This window comes from Ursus arctos, unplaced genomic scaffold (genome assembly GCF_023065955.2).
Source record: "Ursus arctos isolate Adak ecotype North America unplaced genomic scaffold, UrsArc2.0 scaffold_5, whole genome shotgun sequence".
In the NCBI taxonomy this organism is placed as follows: domain Eukaryota; kingdom Metazoa; phylum Chordata; class Mammalia; order Carnivora; family Ursidae; genus Ursus; species Ursus arctos.
Genome location: NW_026623067.1, coordinates 89712965 through 89734695, shown reverse-complemented (window position 1 = coordinate 89734695; position 21731 = coordinate 89712965). Strand labels below are relative to the sequence as shown.

The 21731-nt window shown below is 41.1% G+C and overlaps 1 protein-coding gene across 2 annotated transcripts in view; it reads left to right on the top strand.

Moving 5' to 3' along the window:
- Positions 1–21731, top strand: part of EPB41L4A (erythrocyte membrane protein band 4.1 like 4A) — a 239004-nt gene that overhangs the window by 175245 nt on the left and 42028 nt on the right. For both annotated transcript variants that reach the window (XM_057307352.1, XM_026498459.4), the window contains exons 13-15: positions 15901–15991; positions 18472–18555; positions 19536–19646. In XM_057307352.1, coding sequence (XP_057163335.1) covers positions 15901–15991; positions 18472–18555; positions 19536–19646 — 286 coding nt within the window. The remainder of the gene's footprint in view (positions 1–15900; positions 15992–18471; positions 18556–19535; positions 19647–21731) is intronic.

Genomic DNA, 21731 nt, shown 5'->3' with positions numbered 1-21731 from the left:
CCTGCTTCTGGGGTTCCTGCGGGATTCTCCAGCATCCCCTGTGAGCATCACTGGACCGGATCCAACACTCCGTGACTCCCAGCACAAGCATTTTTCTGTTAGTAGGTCACTTGGCCACACCAGGGGATGATGGTGCCATACAGCTGTGGAGCCTGTAGCAAATGCTCCACACGTGGGGAGCTGACCAGCCTCCACTGGTGACCTGACGCGGGTGCAACCCAAAGCAGGAGAGACAGAAAAATGCTTCACTATATAGTGAAGTGCAGCTTCCCCTGATGCCGTATATAGCTCCGGGCTCTTGAGAAATAGTACTGTCAAGAAAGTAATAATCATTCATTGAGTACTTCCTGTGATTGGCACATTGTGTGAGGTGTGACGTCAGCAGAAGCCCAACTTGACTTGCGGCAATCAGAACTGTATTTTAAAAGGTTTGGTAAAGCAGATGGAAGGGAAGCTATGTGAATAGAAACCGATGTCAGTCTGGGCCAGGGTGATCTAGTAAACTACCTCTGATAAATCCAGGGTCAGCCCCAGTAGCCCATGTCCTAACCATGCCATGTTGTGAAGACATTTAACCAGCCTGAGCCTCAGTTCCTTTGTCTGTGAAATGGGGATATGACCCCCTGCCTTGCAGGTTGTTCTCGGGGGTGCCGTCTGAAATGGGCAGAGCATAGTGCTGAGCACAGGTAGGGGCTTGGTATACTTGGGTTTTTCTCTCTAAAGCCAGAGGAACTCTTTCTCTACACAGTGTGAGCCAGCTGTGAGTCCCCCTGTCAGTCTGGGGATTGTATTTACCCTGTAGTATCAGTGTCCCATACAAAGGATCACATGATTATATGGAGGAGGTTGGCCTTTTCAGGGTGAGGGTGGAGAGAGTCATTCAAGTACAGCCAGTGGGGCTTCAGAAGGAAATTGGATGCCCTTTGTTCTAGAAGATTTTATAAAGACAGGGTGTAAGGGGAGTGGGCAAGTCGCAGTGCCGTCTGTGTGTGGGTTTCTCCTGCCTTGCCACCTGCAGATGTCTGGGTGCTCCAGGGCAGCTGCCGGCAGGCCGTGTGAGCAGCCCAGAGTTGGATGTTCTCTTGCTAATTGTGTTCCTACTTCTCAGAGTAGCCAGTTTTCGCCTCTGATTTTTATCCTGTACCCCATGCTGGCCACTCTCCAGCCCCACTGGGTGATTCCATGGCCGTGAATTGGCAACAACAAATTCCTCACAGTGAATTCATAATACTGATGAGATTGTATGATAGTTGTAGAATTCAGATAATCGTTTCATCTTCTGTGTAAAGGTGGTTTCTCCTCGTGGAAGTAATTTCTCGTTGCTAGGCCTACCCACATGCATTTTTCATGTCAAGCAGACAATGGAAACTGATGATAAAGGGCAAAGAGGAAAGTGCTCAGAGAGGAAAGCAGAGTTGTTGAGTGAGGAATAGAAGCTGGAGCTCTGATCCAGGATTTTGCAGGGTAAGTCCCAACCTCAGTGTATTATGAGATCAGGTACTTTACGTATAGAATATGAGCAGGCCTATTGCTGTGTTTGTCATTACAGAGCCGGAAAACTACCTAACTACCCATTAGCAGAGAACTGGCCTAATAAAGAAAACTTGTGTATCCCTCAGAAATACCATGTCCCTTTTACAAGAAATCTGAGGGCAGGGTTTGAATTTGTGTTGGTCTCATTCTGCAGTCCCACATCATTTTCTGTGAAAGGCCACGTTCCCTCAGGAGTTCCGCAGGGAGGGGAATGCTCATGTCCAGCCATCATTGAGCGCCACTGCCTGCCTGGCACTATCCTAGGCACCCTACAGACAGTATCGCACTCATTTCTTTTAGAAGATGCCGTGACTCATAATGTGCAGGTGACAAGACAGGCTGGGACTTGTCTAGGGCCCCAGACCTGGAATTTGAACCCAGGTCATTTTAGAGAGGAAAAGCAAAAAGGTGATACATTTTTGCTAATATGGAGTGATCTCCAGGACATAGTATGTATAAGCAAGGAAAAAAATGGGGGAGGGGAGCAGCAGCATATAGTATGCTCCCATGATATAAAAGTACAAAAAAAAAATCAGGGAGGGGGCTGTGCATACGTATATACTTGCACACAGGGTACGTGAGAAACTAGTAACAGTAGTGGCTCTGGAAAGGGTTTCTGAAAGACGGGATCAGGAGTGGGAGACAGGTTTTTTACTATATATTCTTTAATAGCATGTGCCTTTTTACCATGGTGTACTTTATAAAAAGTTTTACGGATAATTGTTGTGAATGCATTGAGTTCACACAATGATTTCAGATGCACATTCAAGTCTCTAATAGATATGTTTTTGAAAAGCTTCGATGAGGAAACTGATACTATGCTAGGAAATGTGCCTCATAATTTATGGGAAGAGTAACAGAACAGTACAAGATTGATCATACAAAATTCAAATGCCAGAACGTCTACTGTGTTGTAACAGATACAACCCAAATCATCAAGGCAAGGGGCATAAGACGTTCATATCTGTACATTTTTTTAAAAGAATTTATTTATTTATTTGAGAGCAAGAGCCAGAGTTCATGAGCAGGGGGAGGGGCAGAGACAGAGAATCTCAAGCAGACTCCAAGTCAAGCATGGAGCCCAACATGGAACTCAAGCTCATGACCCTGATATCATGACCTCAGCTGAAATCACGAGTCCCATGCTTAACTGACTGAGCCACTCAGGCGCCCCCATATCTGTACATTTTAATCCAGAAGATTGTGTTAGAGTCATTAAGTCAGAGCATGCTTTGTTTCTAAGGAGGAAAACTCAAGGTAGGACCAAGAGTCCTTGGATCAGATGAAGTATAGGACAGTCCCCTTGTGCCAGGGGTAAAGAAACGTAGGCCCAAAGAGGTGAAATGATTTGTAAGGGCAGCATGTTGTGTACCCAGAGGGGGTCTGCACAAGAGTCACTGGGCACTCTGACAAGTGTCTGGAAGGGGACTGTGTCATGATAGCTCTTGCACTCACTGGTCACCTGATAGGCATTGTGGAGTGTTTGCTTCTCTTCTCTTCTCTTCTCAGCAGAAGATAAGAAGGGAAGAAATATAAGAAATATGAGGGAATTCAAATAAGCCATTCTGATCAGGACTGTGATATGGCTAGTTTTGGAGAGGATCTCTACAAAATTTAATAGTGTTAATTTTGCTTTAGAGAGCTGTGATTGTGACACTCCTCCTTCAAGGTAACAAATCAGAATTAGATCACCTACTGAGATAATGATCCAGATCTGTGATTCCTGCTTCCTTTTTATCGGGACTAGAAGAATTCTTGCCGAGAGAGTCTTAGATTATCTCTTGACTGATTATGTAAGCAGCTGCATGGAGAAGTCATGTGGCACAGTGGGAGGAAAGAAAAAGGTTTTCCCGATTGGAGTAGATTTGAATTCCTGGTCTGACTTGGCTGTGACCTGTGACTTGTCATTCAGCATTCTGGTCTTTCATCTCATGATCCATAAAATAAATGAACTGGGTACATAAACACTAGAGATCCCTCTTGTTCCTTTTTTTTTTTTTTTAAGATTTATTTATCTATTTTGGGGAGAGAGAGCGAGTATGGGGGTAGGGGCAGAAGGAGAGAGAAACAGACTCCCCACTGAGCAGGGAGGCTGATGTGGGGCTCGATCTCACGACCCTGAGATCATGACCTGAGCTAAAATTAAGAGTCAGATGTTTAACCAACTGAGCCACCCAGGGGCCCTGAGATACCTCTTCTTGCTAAAAGTCTCTTTTCTTTTCTTTGGCTTATCTGTCATAGAGTTAAAAGAACCAAACATGAAACAAGATTTTGGAAAGCTTTCTTTAAGTATTTTTTAATATAGCCGTCATTTCAGAAACCTTACAGACTTGTGAAAAATACCTTCCCAGATCACAAAACACATTTTTCTCATTGAAATATACAATGTTTTTGCATACTTTTATATACAGAAGTATAGCTGGTTCTTTAAAACTTAAGTTCAAATGAAATTCTTACTGACAAACTGAATGAAATTAATTGTAGCAAGCTTTGCATTAATACACTTTTTCAAACTATTCTTTTAGTCAAAATTGACCAGATGAATCGGGGTTTTACCTCTTTGGTTAACTCATGGTGGGAAATTCGTACTGTCTTGCTGGGTACGCATACAAAGAGGCCACTCTGGACAGGTTTTTGTATGGCGTTGTCTCTGCCTTTGACTTCTGTGTGAATATAACCAAAGACTAGTTCTTTCGTGAGCCTACTTGTTCTTTCAGAAATCAGCTGTGTGAATTGTTTCCACCTTGGCAGTTGCCTGTGGTCACAGTACCTGAGGCCCTGCCTTGATTTTCCAAACAATTTAGGTACATTTTTCTGCTTTTTCACCCCTCTTTCCCTACAGATAGAGGTCCAAGGGTATCTGTCAACTGCTTGAGATTGTTTTGAGATGGATCTCTTAAGAGATGGCATCTGAGGGTTTCACACCTTTGTTTTACTACCAGATTCAGGATTCACAGTGATTTCTCTGTCTGAGTCTTCTTCAGACTTAGAGAATGTCTGGGATTGATTTCTGTTATTGGTATCAGTGTGAAAAATGGTTGGAGTTCCTCGAGTTCAGGGTTATTTTGATTGGTGCAGGGAGAGGAGGTGAAGTAAGGTAACAAAGAACTACCTTTACGGTGGAGTTGGTGCCCTAGTTGGCACTTTGAACAATGCGTGATGTGGATCTGGGGCCAAGAGTCCTGAGGGGTGACGGGAAAGTCCCCCGTAGCAATGGCCTTGCCTCTCTCCTCTCTCCTGGGGTGAGAAAGGGGCATCTGAGGAAACTGCCCAGTTTCCTTCTCAGAGAAGCTGGAATCGGAGCCCAGAGGAGGAGTCACTCAGCTGGGGAGAGTCACCGCTTTTGGGGCTACTGTTAGAGCCCAAGTACCAGGCACACCCATGAATGGAGAAGTGGGTTTTCAGAGAAAGAATAGAGTAGACTCACTGTGAGAAACACCAGAGGACCACACCGTTCTGAGAGGAGAATGGGGGTAGGAGGCAGGAGCCTTGAATTCCAGTCTGTGAGGTCCTGCTGTGTCTTGAAGATGAATCCCTAACTTGAGCTGGTTTCCTTGCACCTGAACAGCAGGTAACATTACGTCTTTGGGTAACCCCATGAGGGAGGTGCGTGGTATTCTCATTTTACTCGTGAGGAAACTGAATCTCAGAAAGTACGTATTCAAGGTTACCCAGATCCTAAGAGCGTGTCAGGATTTGAACCCAGGTGTTTGGTATATTAAGGCCTCTATTTGGAAAGTAAATGGAAAATAAAAAAGGTGAAAGGCTCGAATTACTTGAAAATATACATCACTGGTTTTCCCCACTATTGCATGATTTCCTTACTTATGAGATCGACTTGTTTCCACACATAATCTTGAGAAGATGGTACATTGCTAATTTATAGAAGCAGCAAGTCAGTCTGCTTCTACATCAAGCATTTTTTTTTTTTTAAAGAAATTGTTTAAGTTCTTTGAGACATTTTACCTAGCAAAGGGGGGCGGGAAGGCAGTAACAGTGCTGACTGTGGGGAACATCAGGGAGACCATATAGGCAGGTGTATGTTTGTTCAAGGCTGTTTTCCTTAGTTGGCCCTCTTTTCTCTTGGCCTTGAAGCTGATGTTTATTTTCATTCTGTGAAAGATTTCTTAATATATGGCAAGTCTGGTTAGATGTTCTCTAAAAAGTTAATATTTTCACTCTTCCCATGAGTGTTTAGCATTCCATGCATAGCTACCAAAATTAGAAAAGCAAGCAAAACGAAATATCATAGCTTTAGTGAGTTACCGTGAATGGTACCTTTTTTCCCTTTCCCTTGTCCTTCATCAAGAATTTATTGAGCACCTCTTGGGCATAAGACCTGTGATATTATGATTTATAGTAAGAAATACATATTTGGTCTTTATTCCCTTTCCCGATTTCTGGCATGGAGCTCCTAAACCATTGGAATTTCCTAAGTGATAAGAGCAATAAAGGCAAAGGAGCCTCTTTTGTTATTCACAGCAAACCCCTTTTAACCACACCTGAGTTTATGTGGGCGAGGCGACTGTTGGGAAGCCCCTAAAGATGGGGGCTGGTTGCCAGGGGGACCAACGACCTCTGGGGAGGGGAGAGGTGTTGGAGTTTGAGTTCAATCAGTGATAGCCAATGATTTTGTCAACCATTCCTGTGTCCTGAAGCCTCCAAAAAAAACCAGAGGATGGGGTTCTGAGGGGTTGGTGAATTCATGGAGACGCAGTGAGTAATGCTCAGGCCCCTCCTCATACCTAGCCCTGTGCGTCTCTTCCAGTTGGGCATTTTCGAGTTATATCCTTTTATAACAGACTGGTGATCTACTAAGTATGCTGTTCCTCTGAGTTCTGTGAGGCCCTCTAGCAAATTAATCTGAAGAGGGGGCAGTCTTGAGGGACTGAGCCCTTAACTTGTGGGATCTGACAACATCTCCAGGTAGATAGTGTCGGAATTTAGTTAAATTGCAGGCCACCCAGTCAGTGTCCTCTGAGAATTGAATTGCTTGTAGTTGTTCGATAAAACACGCAGTGGAGACCCTTTTCCACGGAGCACAGAAAAATGAATAAAACTTGGCTCCTGGTCTAGGGGAACTTAGTCTTAGAAAATAATAAAGCAGTTATTTTGCACTTATTAAAAGCTAAGCACTGTGTTAAGCAATTTTTAAAATTTATTATTATTGTTTTTAAATTTTTTTAAGTAGGCTCCACACCCAGTGAGGGGCCTGAACTCACAACCCCGAGATCAAGAGTTGTATGCTCCACCCAGTAAGCCAGGCGCCCCAAGCACTTTCTATAAATTATCTGATCCTCATATTCACTCTATAAGTTGTTGGTGATACCTCTATTTTATTGATGAGATCCCCCCAGAGGGATTTAATAGCTTGTCCAAGCTCACACAGTCAGGTAAATTAGCAGAGCTGAGAAAGAAATGCAGGTTTGTATGACTTTCAGTCCTGTACCTTTAACCACTTTATCAGACTAGACTAGAGAGGTAAAAGATGTACTCACATGTGGGCAGGATGTATCCAGTGTCAGAGAGTGGAGCTCTGAAAGAGTTTAAGCGTCCAGTAGGATTGTTTGCTTATGGCTGAAGGTAATCTGTGATGCTGTTGGGAAGGCAGTGGTTTTTGAAGGCTGGCTGGATTAGGGCAGCAGATTGGAGGCTGAGGGATTCAGGTCCTGGTTTTGGAAGGAGATACAGGGGGACTTCTTGAAGGATTGTACGGATACAGTTTTGATTCAATCACTTTTCAGATTCTCCTTCCTGAAGGGAATCTGCCTGACATAGTAGACTTGCTGGCTCTTCTCTCCAGCCTACCTTTTACCAATGGACCATTTCCCATTGTCCAAAAGAAAGGCAGACCTTTTCCTCATCTAAAATCTGTTACACTGTTTTGTCCTTAAATGATAAAAACCTCTTGAGTTAGTGTCTGGAAACTAAATGGCCTTAATTACCTTAATTATTAAGCAATACCTTTTCTTTTTTTTCCCCAAGATTTATTCATTTATTTGAGAGAGAGAGAGAGAGTGTGTGTGCAGGAGTGGGGGGTGGGGGAGGCGCAGGATGGGCAGAGGGAAAGAGAGAGGGGGAGGAGACTCTGCACTGAGCAGGTAGCCTGATGACATAGGGCTGGATCCTAGGACCCTGAGATCATGACCTGTGCTGAAACCAAGAGTCAGACACTCAACCCCCTGAGTCACCCAGGCACCCCAACAACACCTCCTTTTCTCCGACATTTCCTCATCTTGACTTTCGACAAAATTGAAGGAGGACCCAATTGATTTGTCATCTGATAGAACATTTGAAATAATTTTAGATAATATAGCACTGCTAGACATGTAAGTCATAGAATTTCTTTAAAGACACTGTGTTCATGACAGAATACATGCAGCCCTATTTATGTGAACAAGATTTCTCAGCATTGAAATCTATCTAAAAACAGGAATAGAATTATTGCTAAACTGTTTCATTTAGCACTAAATATTCTTCAATGCATTGAACCTATGTCATCATTGGGAAAACAAAACTACCTTGTTCATCTCATTGAGAATTACTTTCTAATAAAACTTTACTTTTTACTTGTAATAATTATTTATCAACATTAGTTTGGTATGCTAATAAACTACGAATAATTGTAATGATTTAGTTCGGAAGAAAATTTTAACTCCTAGAGCTTTATGGTCTTGGGAAATAAAACTTAAATTTATTTCTAGTTTTTGTCACAGAGAAGTGAGATAGGGTGATGAATAAAACTTGTCAGGTGTAAAACATATATTACTCTGGGATAAATTTTTCCAGAGAAGGTGGAATTGAAATGTAAATACAAGGAGAAAAAAGAATGCCATGAAATTTCCAAACGTAAACTCATTTCATCTAATTTTAAAATGAATGACTGTGGGTGTCAAATTTCTATGGTATTTTATTACATTGGATACATTGAAGAGAGTCATGAAACAATTCCATTTTAAAGTGTCAATATTTACTATATGCTGCAAATGACATTCTTTGGTATTATTTAAACTTTCTTTTTAAAGTGAAGTATACTTGACATACAATATCCTATTAGTTTCAGGTGTACGTCATAGTAAATTTGATATTTCTATACATTATGAAATGATCCCTGTGATAAATCTAGTTACCACTTATCACCATACAAACTTGGAACTATTTAAACTTTTGATAAAAAACGTTAGATATCACCTTAGAAACATGCACTGAGGCACAGCAGTTTTTCAGATTTTTTTAGTGAGCACTAGGTAAAAAGTGAAAGAACATTAAGTTATTAAGGACTATGGAAACAGAAAAAAATAATTTTCCTGATTGTACCTTAACTAAATAAGCCTTTTAAAAGCAATTTTCATATACAATTATGTGTGCTTTGTATACATTTTATATACTATTATAATTGCATCGAATAAAAACCTCTAAAGCAGGGGTCTAGCATACTCCTCTGAAACAGAACCAACTTCAGGTTAGAGATGGAACTGTCCACCTGCCTGCACTAGGTGAGATAAATGGTTTGACAGAAGATGACTGGAGAAGGTTTGCTGTATGTCGCTCCAAACTGTGTGGTCCTGTTGGAGGGGCTGGGGGAGTGTAAGAGTTCTGTCAGGGTAGGATGTGAACATTTACTCAATCCTCTTCACTTGAATTGTGTCTTCCTGTCACAGAAAAACTTGGTATTTAAGTGATTTGCCACCTCTTGATTCCAGCCAGCCATTCACAGATAGGTGTTGTCATTGAGCCTATGGGTGCAGAAAGGAAAGATGGCGCCTTTCTGCTGCTGCCCTGTCTGGCAGTCGCTCCAGCACACACACGTGTAGATCACAAGTCCTTTAGATAGAATCCTTTCATTCTACTCTGAGCACCTCAGGGAGTGAACAGATGACTTCCCAGGCTCAGAAGTGCCTTTCTTGTTCTTGAACCTGGCGTTCTGAACACTCTCTCGGTGTGTGTACCTCGGGAACTCTGCCGAAGGGGCAGAGGGTGCAGTGCTTTCATTTCCACCCAACTCATACTCCCAAGTTGATTATTTTGGTCATGAGGAAAGCATAGGGATCCAGGGGAGTACTGGGTCGGGGAAGAAGAAATTGGAAGCAGACCAACCAGGGAAAGGATCTTTCATGTGTAGACATATTTTCCTAGCATCTTTCTCATCCACACCCAATTCTTTATAATCTACCCTCCAGCTTTTTAGCAGAAAGCTTTGTTTGATCCTGCAGTTGACATGTAGCAAAATCAGTGTCTTAAAAGTCTGTATGCTTATGATAAAGAGGTAACTGCTTAAATACCACCCTTGGGATTTTTGAATGCAGAAACTCTTAAGAGAAGCAGAGATCTTGGAGTGCCTGAGTGGCTCAACTGGTTAAACATCCAAGTCTTGATTTTGACTCAGGTCATGATCTCAGCGTTGTGAGATCGAACCCTGAACTGGGCTTCCTGCTGGATGTGGAGTCTGCTTAAGATTCTCTCTCTCCCTCTGTCTTTCCCCCCCTTAAAAAAAAAGAAAAAAGAAAAAAAAAAGAAAAGAAAGGAAAGCAGGGATCTGGCTGCCTGTTTGCAATGAATGGGCTGATGGCAGGCATTTGAACTTTAAAGAATTAGCCATTGGATGCTGAAAAAGTTATATTTTCCAAATTTTGTGTTTTGAGATTCAGTTTTGTTTTACCTAATTGAATGAGTGACTGTTCTGCCAAATTTTCCTGTTAGACTGTAATTTGTTGTATTAGAAAAATGTCTTATTTTCCTAACTTGCTATACGTTCTGCCATTTTTCCATAGTACCTAGTCTAACGTTGGTGAAACCAAGGCAAAGTGACTTTGTACTGTCAGTGTGACAACTAGAACTAAGCTGTATTTCCAATTATTAGCTTGTTCTTAATTCATGAATAGCATTTTTTTTCTGATAAATTGCATTGGGTTAGTTAATATAAAATCAAGTTAGTTTTACTGAAACATAATACGTAATTGTTGTATTAGGAATCTGTCCTGATTATTTGTCTTAAGCATCAGATATTGGTTTTTTTTTTTAACTTAGATAAGAAAAAGTGAATAAAGGGGATAAAATTTAACCTAAAAATTTACAAATTTATCGTATTTGAGAGTTCTTTTAATGAAATCATTTATATATTACAGTCCTGTTTTACTTATTGGCAATTTGTCCTTTCCCTCATATAACTGAATAAGGCATTGTCACTTGCCAAATACATCTTTTTTCATTTAATGCCACACATTTATCCTCATGCCCACTCTGTAAATTAAAAGCATTGGAAGCATTTAAATAATATCAGGAATGTAATTTAGGTTGACAGGTGTCAAATGGAGCTGCAAATTTTGTGACATCCCTAATACTATTTAAATGCAAAGTGTTTTTATAACTGAAAATCCATGTATATCCATCACCAATCTTGACATCACAGGGATGACTTTTCAGAATTGTCTGCAGATCAAGTGGCTAAATAGATCCTGGGAAAGTTGATTCTGTTTCTAACAGCCACTCTTCCCGAACCGAAGGCGAGGGTCATTGAAGGTGAGGGCACTCAAACGTGAACAGGACCAAACCACCCAAAAGCCTGGTAGTGGTCTGATGCACATGGGCTGGAAGCTTTTGCATATAGGATGTTGAAAATGAACAAGCAAGATGCCGTAGAGCACCAGACACTGGCGTAGCAGTGCTGTCTAAACTGTAGAGAATTGTGGGCGCCCATATTAAGCTGCAGTGACTAACAGTCTAGAGACCAAAATGATCAGAGGAGTTAAACTTGGCTCCTTAATGAACTATAGCCCCCCCCCCCCCAATAGCTCACTCTTCCAAACAGGACTAGCCTCTGGGGATAAAGCCCATTGTCTTTTTAATGTGAACACTGTGTATAATGGACTGGGCGCTCCTAACTCTAAATGGTCTTGCTAGCATTAATATTTTATCTAAAATAAAATCAGATTTACGAGAACCTTAATAACCATATACCAATAACTATTTCTGTTATAGATAATCTGCAGCTGTCATTTAAAAGAGCAGTGGGTTATGGCTGAAGGTAGCTTTCAAAACTCTAAGAAGTGGCCAAGTCCTGTAGGATATGGCTACACGTCCTCTTTCTTGCATTTCCCATAGCTGCACATACAGATATTTTTTTGGGGGGGGACTTAGTTTTGACACTTCTACAAAATAACATCATTATCTTGAATTTTCCCTGCTAGTGGTCAAAATAGAAACAAATACATCCTTTACAGTAGTAGACCTTCATTGATGCCTACCATGTGTTAAGCACTGTGCTAACAGTCATGGAGCAGTACAGTAATATGTCCTTCAATTTATTAAGATTTGAGGCCTAAACTTTTATTAATAATTAAAAAATAATTTTAGAGCATATCTTATGAAATATGTATATAATTCATGTTTCTAGATATTTTAGATGGAAAACAACTGTTTGGCTTTATCTAAAAGAAAGAATTGCCCCAAATGGAGTGATTTGTGTAGTGTAGGAAAATTGCCCTCAATATTTTATTTCTTGAAGTGGACAGTGGTTAAATAGCAGTTCATTTTATAATAATTTGTTAAACTCTTCACACCTATATGTTATATTCTTTCCTGGTGGTCCATTGTAATTTATGGTGAAAAAGGAGTGAGGGAAAAAGATTTTTCCAACCTGAAAATATCTCCTAGAGCAGTGCCTGGAAATCCATTGTGATCAGTTAATTTTTTTAGTTAATATTTGGCTTCTCCTTTTCCTCTTTACAATGGAACTATTCTCTGGCCAGTAATACATGAAAGCACAAGCCTTTTAGTGTGATGGGTTTGTCAGTTCACCTCTTCTCCATAGCCCACGCATTTGAGCTAATATACAAGGCATGGTTCTGAAAAGTGCTAGGATATGGGGGAGGGGTGTTGGGGGTGGGGGTGAGAAGCTTGGAAAGGAAAACAGTTAGTAGTGCACGTCAGCAACATGGAGAGTCAGGAAACCTCAGTAATGGGGCACCTGGGTGGCTCAGTCAGTTAAGCGTCTGCCTTGGGCTCAGGTCATGATCCCGGGGTCCTGAGATTGAGCCTGACATTGGGCCCCCTCTCAGTGGAGAGCCTGCTTCTTCCTCTCCCTCAGCCCCTCCGTCCACTCATGCTCACTTGCTATCTCTCAAATAAATAAATAAAATCTTAAAAAAAAAAAGAAAAAAGGAAACCTCAATGATGCATATCCTCTCTCTCTCACTTTGGCAGATTTCAGTAACCAACACAGCCTAGCTTGACTGAATTGCTTACGTTTCTTCTCAAATGGTAGTGTGATAAAATCTCACTAATTTGACCTAATTAGTTAAAACAGGGGGTTTTAAAAGTATAGTTATTACTTTTAAGTGCACCTTTAGCAACATATAGAAAGCTAATAAATATTGCCTAATTAGGGCTTTTTCAGAACCCTACATCCACGAATAGAAAAGCCTTAGTTATAGTTAGGATATGAGTGTTATGTGAGGGGGTCCTTCAGAAGTGCTCCCAGTAAGTTAATGCTTGTAAGTAGCTTTTCCCCCTGTTGTCTGTTTTCTCATAACATTTTTAAGCTCCAGGCTTGTCCAGCTCACATGGTTATAGAGAAGAGGAATACCTATAAATAGACTTCTAGCTAGTAGTCCACTGTTTTGAATATAAAAGAACCATGAATTAGATTGTATTATGGCCAATACCTTATTTATTTATGCTGTGTTTATGAGAGTTGTATGACTGTTATGTTAGTAAAATAGTCTTGACAGTCCAACAATTTATTCCAAAGAAGCCTGGCTAAACTGTTTCTGAGTGTTTGAGAGACAGCATGTATGTGGGTTTTTTTACTGAAATTCTTTTGGAAAAACATCCATCTTATGTTTCATCTCAAAAATTATTTGGATGTCGTGAATAACCAGACATCGGTTTATTTAGAAAATATATATATATATATACACATAGTTTGAAACTTTTCTTTTTGAAAATAGTCCTGGATTTCTCTACCTGTTTATTAATTTTTCAGAAGATTCAGACAGAAAGAAATGAGGTAAAAGTGCTAAACACCTTCACTTTCTCTAAGGTGATCGGTTGTTAGAGTGAGAAGAAACTAATGATCAGTCTAAAGAGATGAGAAGTGAAGCGAACTCTTAGGCTAGTCGTGCAGGGCTTTGGTCCATGGGATGTTCACCTTTACTCATTGCTGCTTCCCTTGGTGTTATTGGCACTGGGGGTTGGCTCTCTGCTGTGTTCCCTCCTCCCCCCAGCCTGGGAAAACGGCCTCATTTAATATAGGTCCCTTCATTTATATTATAAATTAGTAATACCTGCTGATAACAATACCACATTTTTAAAAAGTTTATTAGGAACAATAAAAATGTTAACGTTGGGGCACACCCACTGTCTAGAGCACCAGTGAGTTAATGGCTCCCGTCACTGCCCCAGGGCCATACCATGGGGAGTTCCACAGTCAGAAGCAGCTCCAGCTGGAATCTGTGCCTGCAACTTTGGGAATCTGCCTTGGGATTTTTATTAATGGTTATGGCGGAATAGACAATGACTGGCCACTGCCGACATCCGATAGCACACGGGGTAGTTCAAGGGAATTGGTTTTGTCCCATTCATCGTAGCTGGTGGCATTGTCTGTAGACTCCAAACTGCTTTTCTACTTGGCTTCTGAATGTTGCTCCAACATGAACTTACCTTTAATGCCAGATAGATCTTCAGGCTTATCTTTCTATGTCAGGATTCCAGAACAAGAACAAAATTCAGATATTGAACCCATGTCAAATTTCTTATTATGATAGCTTTAGGAACTCTTCGTTGAAACCACTGTTTGTTCTCTCTGTCCGAGGTGTATTCATTGATGTTTATTTTTCCTGATGAGTCGTTAAACATGCCTCCAAGAGTTCTGAAGAGTCTGTCTCTTCCAGTGGACCCTTAATTTACAGACTTTTTTTTAAAATATTTTATTTATTTATTTGAGTGAGAGAGTGGGAGAGCGAGCAGGGACAGGGGGAGGGGCAGAGGGAGAAGCAGACTTCCCGCTGAACAGGGAGCCCGACACGGCTCGATCCCAGAACCCTGGGATCATGACCTGAGCAGAAGGCAGACGCTTAACCGACTGAGCCACCCAGATGCTCCTACTTACATTGACTTTTGAACTGGGGGTGGGGTGCAGATGGCGCATGGAAGGCCATGTATCGTGGTGGTTTAGAGCTTAAGTCTCTGGAGCTAGACTGCTGGGTTTCAAAGCTGGTCCCCTCACTCATGATCTATGGGACCTTGGGAAAAGCCTGTTTTTCTTATTTTTTAAAAATGGGGATAATAGTATCTACCTTATACGATTATTTTGAAAATTATATAAGTAAATGAAGTGCTTGGGACAGCACCTGACACATAGTAAGTGCTCAATAAATATTAGCTCTTAATACTATTACAAACTCACCTCACGATTCAAAAACTGTCAGTGGTTAGTGGTGATTACACTTTGGATTGGAAGGACTTGAACTCTGGACGTACTTCTGCCAGATGCTGCTCTGAAGACACACCTTTATGTCACATAGAGTTAATTGAACAAGGACTTTGGCATCCTGTTGCTGGTCTCCCCTGCACTTCCCAGAGTGAGGCACACACCACTTGAGAAGGGTCGTCATCAGCGCTCACGGGTCGCCCCTGCAGGCTTACCAGCCTGTGTCCTGAGAATGGGATCCAGACTTCCTGGGTGGGCCTGGCTACTTATCTTTATTTGACCATGATTTCCAGCATTGTGTCTGCTGGGGGCTCCCTCTGCTGGTACCTCTAGCATGGATGTAAACATGTAGAATAGTAGCTTTTAAACGTTTTTTTTAGGCTTTTAGAGATGTTTGTATTAAAAAAAAACACATTTGAAAACTTTTTTTTTAACATGTGAGCGATAGAAATAACATCTGTGTTACTCTTTTTTTGCCGTTTGCATTATGAATTGGAATATTTTTGTTTTGATTTAGAGTGGGGGCTATCGTGGCATGCCAAAACCAGTAATTTCTTCACCATAGTCATCAGGGGCTGATTATTAGGTCTTACCTGCCAATATGTAGTACTAAATATTTTAGAATCCTGTTTTAATAGTCTAAAGAATATCCATGATGTGGGGAGTCAGTTAACTCTTAGAGTTTCAAAAGGGCCCATTTTCAAGTGGTGTCATTCCTAAACCCCCTTGGATGTTGTTATGTTGAAGGCTTAGTACATGTCAAAGAATAGAACCTTAGATTTATTGGGTGGTTCATTATTTATTTACAATTATAATTTACCAATAAAATGTGCCATGATGTCCCTAAAGTTGCTTTTTAAAATAACTTTCTGGCTTCTTTGTGTTCTTCTCACCACTATCTCTTTTCTTCCATCTTTCCTTCCCCTCTTTGCTGCTAGGATCAAACGGCATAAACCGGGTAACAGCAAACATAGAAAATGGAGAAAATGAAGGAACGACTAAAATTATTGCACCTTCCCCAATAAAAAGGTGAGTCAGTTAACTGAAAGAACACAGGACGGTATGCTGTCACAAAAATGCTTTTTCCCGTTGGCAAGGTGAAGAATCTTTTTACTCTGATAGTTAGTACTTTCGATCGAAATAGTCTGTGAGCCAAAGAATACTTTAAAATGCCAGTGGAATATAAACATCAGGACCTGCCTCTCTCATTTGAAGGAAGTGCTCCTGCTGGTCCAGCATGGTGAACGCACAGACAGTCTGGGGTTGCATTCTCGGCAGCAAAGGGAAAATTCCACGTGCTGTTTAAAATGGCATGCTATAATGGACTTACTCAGAGGGACCTGTGTAACAAAGTAGATGATATTCATGTTTAATGTACTGTGTTCATTACCGCGGTGCACTGAACTGTGGCCCTGGGAAGAGGGCTTATAGCATTTAGAGACGCAGGGCTGCAGAAGTCAGCGTTTGCATATGTATGAAGAGTTGTCATGGTCCTCTGCATCCACTTTCCCAGCAGCATTCCCCAGCGGAAAGACTTTCTCTCAATATATTACAAGGATTGTTTCCACGAAAGATCAGCCTTGTTCTCTGTTAAGACACTGTTTCAGCGTCAGTTTTTCCTATCTCCAATTATGTTCACGGAACAGCATTGGAGAAATACAATGAGCAGCTTTCATCAGCTCACACTGTCTATAGGGATAGCTCCCCGCATTGTGGAGAAGTCCAAGCAGTCAGAAATATGTGACCTTGACAGACTTCTTTGATCATTTACTCCATCTTTTGTTAGTAAATAACGGTGCCTTCCTTCAGCTGGATTGTGGCTACGTGGAGGAATACAGTTGATAATTTCCTAGCAGAATAATTCTAAGATAGGAGGGTTCTCGGAGTTGTGTTTTCTCCAGGGTTTTGCTTACATTTTCTTTTGTTTCATTCCGAGAACACTCCCTTTATGGACTCTTTTTGGAATGACAGGGTCTTTGCCTTTGCTTACACTTAGTTGGCCGTGCTTGCCTCGGTCAGCCTCACAGCCGTGGATAGAGCGTCTGCTTAATCTGTGTGTACAGGGTATGCATCTGGTAAGTCCAACTAAGAACGGTAATCTGCCATGAAATTCAGATCCCAAGCCTTTTTAGAATGTACAGAAGGAGTTCAGTCCCCTTTACAACTGCATTCTTGCCAATAGGACTGGTACCTAAAGGGCCGCCAGATTTTCCCACTCAAGCTCCAGATGAGAAATGGCTTAGGGAGTGAATGCAATTAATTAGCCACCGAGGATTTCATTATTTTCCAACTTTCGCCAGCTCTCCCATTTCCCCTTTCATCTCCGTACTGAATTTCTCAATCTCACTTTTCTCTTTTCCCTTTTTCTTTCTGATTTATTAAACACACACTTTCTACTGTTGTATTAAGTATCTACCATATTTATTACTTCTCATTTCAAAAGTAAGATTTTACTTTGGGCACTTGATCTTCCAAAGATTACTTAACTTTACTCAAAATAGTGTATTGGTCAAAAAATAAAACCTACCTACTCTATGCTAATACAATGAGTTAAGTGCCTTTGTCAAATATATAATTTTTCAGGTTTATATTAATTCCTGTATGGATGTAGTATGCTAGGATACAAGTTTATTTTCCTTTTTTTGAAATGACCTTGTCATTTTTTTCCTCTCTCTTCTTTGTTGGCTGTTGTAAAGAACCCTGCTATGACCATGTTCGAGGACATTTATATAGAGGATTTCTCAAAAAGCCAGGGTTAAATGTGAATTAGAAGTTAAGTAGCTCTATCTTTTCCTGAGGCTGAGACTCTGGGGATGTGAGAGGTGATAAACTTCTCCTCCGTTAGTGGTGTCCCAAGGCTTCTGATGAGCCCTTTCCTCTGTGTCTCCCCATGTGTGTCTAAAACAATTTGTTGGGGTTGAATGACAACTCAGTTATATTTACATTCTTAGGGCAGAAAGATGATACTAGGTCAGGAAATAGCATTTGGAAGTCATTCTGATTTGGAAGGATGAAGCCAAGATATGGCGGAAGCTGGGGGCCAGGAAAGGTCAGTTTGGGTAGTGTGAACTTGTCCACAGCTGACCTACCTGCACAGATTTAGACCCAAGTCCAGAGCTGAAAAGAGGGGCCAACCTCATGAGCCCTCATACCCCAGCTTTCCTTCCTTGTCAGCTTTTCTTCTTTTCTTGTCTCTACCCTTGCCCTTGCTTCCTGTCCTGCAGGTGGACTCTCTTCATAGTTTCCTAACAGTGATGACCTGGCTTTTGTTGACTCAAAGCAGTAATACTAGAAAAAAAGGTGGAGGGGAACCCAGCAGTACTTGCTGGAGACATGAATTGTTTTCGGCAGCCACTTCATATTCTTTTTGGAATGAGTCACGGGTATAAATAAAAACACATTTTAAAACATTTGTTAAACAATTTCGCTGAGGAAGTAAATATGTGAATTTACTTCCTTTTATTCTCTAGTTAGTTTATTTTCCATGTTTTTTCTTTTTTAAATTAAAGCTTTAAGAAAGCAAAGAATGAAAACAGCCCTGATACCCAAAGAAGCAAATCTCACGCACCATGGGAAGAGAACGGCCCCCAGAGGTAAAGAGAATCATTGTTTTTCTAAAGGAGAACAGCAGAACCGGGATTAGCGATTGCAGCTCATTAAATAATGGAATCCAACTGCTTTGTGACTGGGTATTACCAGCTGTGGACAAGGCAGTCAGATTCCTAAATCAGCATGACTGAGAACTTTTGAAGTAGGAGTCAACAGGATGTATCCTAATGTGGAACTTTCTCCTGGAAGACACGAAGGGAAACCAGTGTGTATTGAGACACTACCTGGAATGTCATTATGATGGCTTAGAGTCAGGGAGTATATTTTTGAATTCTAAATGGCATATTAATGATAATCCCCTGTATTTTATAGTTCTTAAAAAACTGTGCTTGAAAAGTGTATTTGAGGATTAATGATTCTAGAAGAACTTTATTCACAGAAATATCCGTATATTCAGCTTCTTTCTGTCCACAACTACCAAACCAGCAACAGACCTGCATTATACCTTACTGGCTAAATAGTCCTGGTGATTCCAGGTACAGTGACCCAGGGGTTCAGATTCTAACTCTGCCACTTCCTAGCTACTTTACTTGGGCCACTCAACTCAACATTCCATATTTTTGCTTTCTTTCCATTACATGGGCCTAATAATTGTACGTCAGTGCTTGTGGTTGATATGAAGGTTAGCTAGCATAAGGAATATAAAGCTTTTTGCCCAGTCAGTGCCTGGCATACGGTAGGTTTGTTGTAAGTGCAAATTGTTATTATTACCATCCTTTGTGTGTTCACTTCTTACCATCGAAGCCAGTGAGACAAATCCATTCCTGAAAGATAATGACTCTTAATGATTTGATCTGGCACATCTTACCTCCCTTTTCTTTCAATACATCTTGTTAGCAGAGAGAACTGTGTGCCCGTGATCCAGTATTCCCTGAGAGGGTGAACACTTCTGTAGTTTGGGGCTGGGGTGTCTGCTCCTCTAGGCCGTCTGTGGGCATTGTTGACCATTCTTCTTCTACTGCAGTGGACTCTACAGCTCTCCCAATGACCGCATGAAATCCCCGAAGTGCCCCTACACACGCCGCCGAAACCCCTCCTGTGGGAGCGATGACTCTGTACAGCCAACAAGGAGGAGGTGAGCTCAACATAGGCCTCGGTGTTTAATTTGCAGCAGAAGCCTCGGGTCCCGGTCCCATTTTCGTCCCAAGTTATTCTCATAATATCATGACTGTCCTCCCAAGATAACAGAAAGCTTATGTTTTTTTGAGATAAAATGAGCTAGGGATTCTGGAGCATTTCTCTTTAAACAGCCCAAGTTTCAGAGAATAATTTCATAAAATACTGGTAGGAAACTTGCTTTCTGTACGCAATTAAGACTGATAAGTTAAAAAATACATGTTATGTATCTATTTAACAAATATATAGTATGTATAATATGTAACATATAATATATATTACATTAATGATATATTTTATATGTAAAAGATATTAAATGTTCTGACCTGAGGAGACAAAATTATGTTTATAGATATATCTTAGCTGAGGCTTAGTACCCTTTCTCCAGACTGATGTTGTTGCATAAACTGGAGTAAAACCCCTTTCAAAACACAAAGAAAATGGATTCTGTTACATTTTACCCAGCAGGTCAGGTTGTTTTTATGATTATATTTGCATGTACTTAATTAAAAAAGAAAGTCCATATCTAGAAGTTTTGGACTCTCTGAAAAGCAGGCTGGACAATGTAACAGGTCCAAGAGAAGAAGACCTAGAAATGCCTAACCAATGAAATTCATTTCATTCCTACTTCATAGAGACTGTGTTTTACTTTGGGTACCTACAGACAGGTATTTTGTAAGTGACTTTTATAATTACGACAAGTTCATGTCATGTTCTCAACCATCAAGATCACTGGGGATCAGGAAACAGAAACCCTTCTTTCTTCTCTGCCCTTATTGGTACTTACTTGCTGGTCCATTGCTGGTTCATTTCCTTTGGCTTCTGCCAGTTTCCCAGAGTCTCGTTCCCCAGCTTTCTCAAACCAGGTCCAGCTTCACCGAAATCCTTTGATGGTTAAGGAGACAGAGGTCAACAGCGCCTTCATCTAGTAGGTCTGAAAAGGGGGAGCTGAATCATGACTGCCAGTGATTAGATAGAACAAAGGGATAAAAGTTGACATAGTTGACATTTATTATGTTCCAAGTACTGAACAGAATTGCTTGCTATATATTATCTGATCCTCATAATAACCCTGTGGAAAATGGCATGTGTATCACTCAGTCACTAGGCGTTTCCAGCAGAGAGGGATTAAGGTGGGGAATTGCATGCAAGTTTGAGTAGCATTGAAGAAACTAAAGGCAGAGAGGTGCACCCTGAGATCTGGATGCTGTATTGGCCCTGGGCTGGCAGGATAAAAGCTTTTTCCTCCTTGGAGCTGGCCTTCATGAATCCATGCTTGCTGCTGACATTGCTGTGGGTACCACCACTAGCAAGTCCTCTTGGTGCCACTGCCAGAGGGACCACCGCCATGGCTAATGCTGTGGGGCTCCTACCTGTCAGGAGTGCAAGAGCAAATGCCATAGATACGTCAGAAGCAGAATTGCCTCCCCTTTTCTCCTGCCTTCAAATCTCACCTGAGCGCCTCTCTAAGTGGAACCCAGCTGGCAAAGGAATCTGAGAAAATGTGGTTTTCAGGCTTCCAGCCATGACAACACGGGGAGATTATTGATGGGTTGGGATGGGGCTGTGTACCAGTGGAAAGTACTTGGCCTAGATGAGAAGGGGGAGGCGGGGGGGGGGTGATGCAGGTAGCTGTCTTTTGTGATTCGGATCCAGAGCTGTACATCTATAAAAGTCAGGGATAATAAATCATCATTTAAATATAGAGGGGGAGAGATTTCTTGCCCTCCCGATTAAGGATTGGTTCAACTTGGACAACACTTAAAAGCCAGGCAATACCACAGGGAAATACTTTAAAGTGCATTTGTGTGTGTATGTGTGTTGAGGGGACATGGGTGGTGGGAATCACTGAATATTTTAAGAATTTGGCACTGCATGACTATTGTTAAATAGATAGGTTTTTACAATTTTTCGTCCTTCATTACTAGCGTACTTTGACAACATTCCCTGAATAATGGAATTGCACGTGTCGAGCAGATAGTCACTTTGACTTTAATATACTTGGAAACGAATTTATCAAGTTTTGCTAAAATGTACCAAAATT